At 41.6% G+C, this 5200-nt stretch overlaps 1 protein-coding gene across 1 annotated transcript; it reads left to right on the forward strand.

Annotated features, from left to right (window-relative positions):
• Positions 1-2678: 2678 nt before the first annotated feature.
• LOC149164607 (uncharacterized) lies at positions 2679-4400 on the forward strand. Its single transcript, XM_089429543.1, has 3 exons — positions 2679-3461; positions 3567-3812; positions 4110-4400. The coding sequence occupies exons 1-3, from the start codon at positions 2679-2681 to the stop codon at positions 4398-4400; spliced, it is 1320 nt and encodes a 439-aa protein (XP_089285669.1).
• Positions 4401-5200: the final 800 nt, after the last annotated feature.

Below are 5200 nucleotides of genomic sequence, written 5' to 3' on the forward strand. Positions count from 1 at the left end.
TGCCCTCTTAATAAGAAGGTGGAATACCAAAACACCAACAAAGGGCAAGACCCAATAGGTTTTATTAAAGTGGGAGGAAAAGGGAAAGGAGGGGGAAGAAAGATACAGAAGAACCCTAATGACGACAGAACAAGAAGTCACAATAGTTTTGAGATCTTAGAAGAAAGAGAAGAAGATGAAGGAACTCCAAAGAAAACAAAAAATAAGGCAGCAAGGGGGAAAGGAAAAGAGACAAGCATGGAGTTCACACAAGAACAGAATGAACACACAACAGACCCATTGAGTAACATGGAAGTAGAAAAAGACCACGATATGACTCAAAGTGAAAGCGGCACAGAGGACCAAGACTTACAGGAGATCCTGGACATGGAGAACCTGGAGCTAGAAAAGTTTCTAGAGCAAGGAGGCAACCAGGGAATAAACTCCATACCACAAGAGGAAGTTGACAAAATACAATATATATTCCTTAACAAGTCACACCAAAAAGCTTTAGGAGTCAAAATAGGACATGACAACCAGGATAACAAAGGGGTTTCCTCAATGGGGTTAATAACAGGAAAATTGGCTAAAAACCCAGGAAGGAGAAGAGGAAGAAAGAGACAGAAAGAATTGTTGCTTGAATGTGGAAAACTCATGATTGACTTAGGTAGGATGAAAGACCTATCCAATTACTCCTTCACTACCCACCCCAATGAAGATCACAACCTGGAACATTAGAGGACTAGGGAGTAGGAGAAAACATAGAAATCTAATCAACAGAATCAGAGAGGAAAAACCAGACATAGTGTTCATTCAGGAAACAAAATGCTCAGTTGATAAGGTCAGAGAAAAACATAGAAAATGGTTAAATAGATATGAATGTCTTGAGGTCAAGGAAAATAACTCTGCTAGTGGCATTGTTACTCTTTGGGATCCTCAAAAATTTGGATTGCAGGATGCAGAGGTGTCCAAAAACCACCTTTCTTTGATTATCCAACCTGTGGGTGACAGGCAGTGTTACATGATCACCAATGTCTATGGCCCTCAACCACTGGAAGATAAAATTTGGCTCCTCACTTCTATGGAAGAAATGAAAAAGAGATACCCTGCTTTACCTTGGATTCTAGGGGGAGATTTTAACATGATAAAATCTCTCACGGAAAAAAAAGGGGGGAACTAGAACACTTGGAAGGGATTTAGTTGCCTTCCAGAACTTCCTCACCAAAATGAAACTAGTGGATATGGACACTGGCAATGGGATTTTCACTTGGAATAATAAAAGAGGGGGCTCTACCCAAGTAGCCTCAAAATTAGACAGATTTATCATCTCATAGGAACTTCTACTCACTGGAAGGAGCCTGACAGCGTTCATCCTACCTTTTGGTGGTTCTGACCACTGGCCCATCCAATTGGAGACTTCTCTAATCGATAAACCAAGGAACAACCCCTTCAGGTTTGAGAATGTATGGCTCACGCACTCAGATTTCCTCACAAACATAGAGAAATGGTGGAAAGAAGAGCTTCACCTACAAGGTACAAAGATGTTCCTTCTACATCACAGGCTCAAACACATTAAAGGCAGACTCAAAGAGTGGAATAAGAATGAATTTGGAAACATCTTCAAAGCTAAAAGAGAAGTGGAAGGGAAACTAAAGGAAATAAACCAAATTCTCATCACAGAAGGCTACTCAGAGGAAAGGAAAAAGCTTGCAGACTCACTTCAGCATGAATGGGAGAACAGATGTCTACAAGAGGAAATATTCTGGAGATAGAAATCCAAAGTCCAATGGATTAAGGAAGGGGAGAGAAACACCAAATTCTTTCACAAATCCACCATTGCACACAGAAACAACAATAGAATTGTGAAACTCATAGATCATCATGGAACAGAGAAAAATACTCATGAGGAGATGGAAGAGGTTCTGGTCCAGCATTTTCAGGAAATTGCTGAGGAAACCACAACAGATAGATCACAGTTTACGAGAAGATTTACTCAGTATATTCCTAAACTGGTCTCCAAGGAAGACAATCACAATCTCAACAGACCAGTAATAGGGAAGGAACTTGAGGAAGTCATCACAGAGATGCATAATGGGAAAGCTCCAGGCCCAGATGGCTTCAATGTGGACTTTTTCAAAACATGCTGGAGGATTGTAAAGCATGATATACTGGAGGTAGTGGAAGACTCGCGAAGATCTAAATTTGTCTTGAAGGCGCTCAATGAATCTTTCATAGCCCTAATCCCCAAACAGGAAAGGGCCACCTCTCCAGACAGATTTAGACCTATAGCATTATGCAATGTGGTGTACAAAATTATATCCAAAGTAATTTCCAACTGACTCAAACCCCTCCTCCCAACCCTGGTGTCAGAGGAGCAAACAGGTTATGTGGAAGGGAGACAAATTCTCGATAACATAATTCAAGCCCATGAAGTGGTTCATTCACTCAACACCAATAAGCAGGCAGGGATGATAATTCAGCTGGACATAGCGAAAGCTTATGATAAACTTAGCTGGACTTACATAAGAGAGGTGTTAAAAGCCTATGGCTTTGACTACAATTGGATTAGGTGGGTCATGGCTCTTGTAACCACTGCCAGCTATTCAATTCTTCTCAATGGCTCTCCTTCCAGAACCTTCAAGCCTACAAGGGGTCTCAGGCAAGGTGATCCTCTTTCCCCTTTCCTTTTTATTCTAATGATGGAAGGGTTAGGTAGAGAAATCAAAGCTGCCAAGGAGGAAGGAAGCATTCAAGGACTGAGACCCACTCGAGATGGAGACACGGTGACACATCAGCAATTTGTGGATGATACTATGCTTCAAGGCATACCTACAGTCAAAGAAGCCAAAGCATTCAAGCAAATTTTGCATGAGTTTGCAATGGCTGCGGGCACTGAGGTAAGTCTTACAAAATCAAAGATCTTCTTTTTCAATACTGATATTTCGATTCAGAGAAACCTATCCATAATTTTAGGCTTTCAAAGAGATTCATTGCCCTCGAAGTATCTGGGAGTTCCCCTCTCCGACAAACCGTTGCACAAACACATCTGGGAGCCTGTTTTGAATAAATTGAAAGACAAAATCAGCAAGTGGACAAATAGAGCCCTAAATTTAGCAGGGAGACTAATTCTCACTAAGAAAATCCTCCAAACCATCCCTATTTATATGTTATCTACCATTTCGGCACCAACTGGAGTCATTAATCAAATTAGAAACATTCAAAGAGATTTTCTCTGGGGAAAAGGTGAAGAGAAGAAGAAATGGGCTTTGGTGGCTTGGGATAGGATATGCAAACCTAAATCCCATGGTGGTTTGGGTTTACATGACCCAGAAATTCTAAATAGAGTTCTGGGTGCTAAAGTTTGGTGGAGATGGCTGAAGGAAATACGAGCCCCCTGGGCTAAACTATGGAAACAAAAGTATGCAATGAATTGGCAGGAAATGAACCTTATAAGAATGACAAGACAAGTGAAAGGTTCACAAGTATGGAATAGGGCCTGGGAGAACAAAGCCTTAGTTCAAAAACATAGTTTCTAGGAGATCAGAAGTGGAAAATGGGCCAGATTCTGGGAGGACAATTGGCAGCAGGAAGGCAATCTCAGCAGTGAGGAATTAGCAAGTATCCAGGTAGATACCATAAACAAAGGATTAATTAGGGTGAGTGACTATTGGGATCAGTCAAGGAATAATGGCAAATGGAGAATATGGAAACTTCCAGTTTACAATGAGATGAACACGCTGAAAACTCAAGCTGAAGCCCTTGAAGATATTCAGGAAAAAAGGCAGCTTCTAACCTCAACTTCAGATGATCAATTAAGATGGGGAAGTAATAAGGTAGGTATCTTCAACCTTAAAGAAGCCAAAAGAATAGCTACAGGGCTTAACTTCCCAAGCACTGACAAGACCTGGAAAAACCTTTGGACTAACCCTCATTGGATGAAGATCAAACTGTTCAAGTGGTTGGTTCAACAAGGCAAGATTCTCACTTGGGAAAATCTAAGAAAGAGAGGCTTTGTTGGCCCCTCCAGATGTCACCTGTGTGGACAACAGGAAGAAACCTCAAATCATCTCCTCAATCTATGCTCCTTCACTGCCACATTATGGAACTGGGCTAGAAATGTCTTTGAGCAGACAAACAGGCAGGAAAATGATATCATTGCTACGCTAAAGAATTGGAGACAAGATTTCTCGGACAATGAGACAATAAATGCAGCCTGGGCTTTGACTCCAGGGTTCATAATCTGGAATGTTTGGAAGGAGCACAACAACAGGATTTTCAAAGACAAAACAAGCCCGGTGAGCAACATCATCAAGCTAATCCTTAAGCAACTCAAGGAAACGGTCAACACCCTTGGGAGTTTCTTTGCAGGTAAACCCATAGGTCACAGAGAGGCAAGCATCCTGGAAAAGTTGGAGCTTTAGGAACATCTCCCTCAAAGCCCTCTGCAGATCAACAAGCATACCTCAAAAGGAGAGGCTTTCTGGCACCCCCCTTCTCGAGGTTTCTTAAAATTTAACATAGATGGAGCCTCTAAAGGAAATCCTAGAGATGTTGGGTATGGAGGAGTCATGAGAGACGAGAAGGGCAACATACATGCAATTTTCTACAGTTATCTTGGAAAAGCTACCAACAATATGGTTGAACTCATGGCAATGGAACTATGCTTGGAAATACTGATCAAGTACAACATGCATAATGTCATCATTGAGGCTGACTTGGAATTAGTCATTAATTCGGTCAAGCGGATAAGTGCAGGATCTGCACCAGAGAAAATTTCAGGTCACTGGCGGCTTCTGCAAGTCTATCACAAAATTCAATCACACCTAAGAATTCTAAGAACTCTCAGATTTGTGCATGTTCGCAGGGAAGCCAACAAAGTAGTGGACTGGCTGGCCAATGAGGGGGTTAGAAGCAAACGAACCGACATGTGTTACAGGTGGGAGGAGGTAACAGATAATAGGTTACGAGATGAATGCTCATCTCGGCTCTCATGGACAGACAACAATATCAAAACAGACCAAGAGACAGTGTTTTACCTTTCGTCAATGAGGAATAAGAACATAGTAGAAAGTTTTAAAAAGGAGGAGCACTTTAGGACCTCTCAGAAAGTTAGCAAAGTATACATTAGACCGGGGAGGAAAAGCTTGGCGGAGATGTGCCACCAAGAAAAATGACAACGAGAAACAACAGGCTACTGAGAAGATCGACATAGGGATTCTAG

This window comes from Pinus tabuliformis, chromosome 5_1 (genome assembly GCF_031772625.1).
Source record: "Pinus tabuliformis cultivar Carrire ecotype Pingquan chromosome 5_1, CPIR1, whole genome shotgun sequence".
Classification (NCBI taxonomy): domain Eukaryota; kingdom Viridiplantae; phylum Streptophyta; class Pinopsida; order Pinales; family Pinaceae; genus Pinus; species Pinus tabuliformis.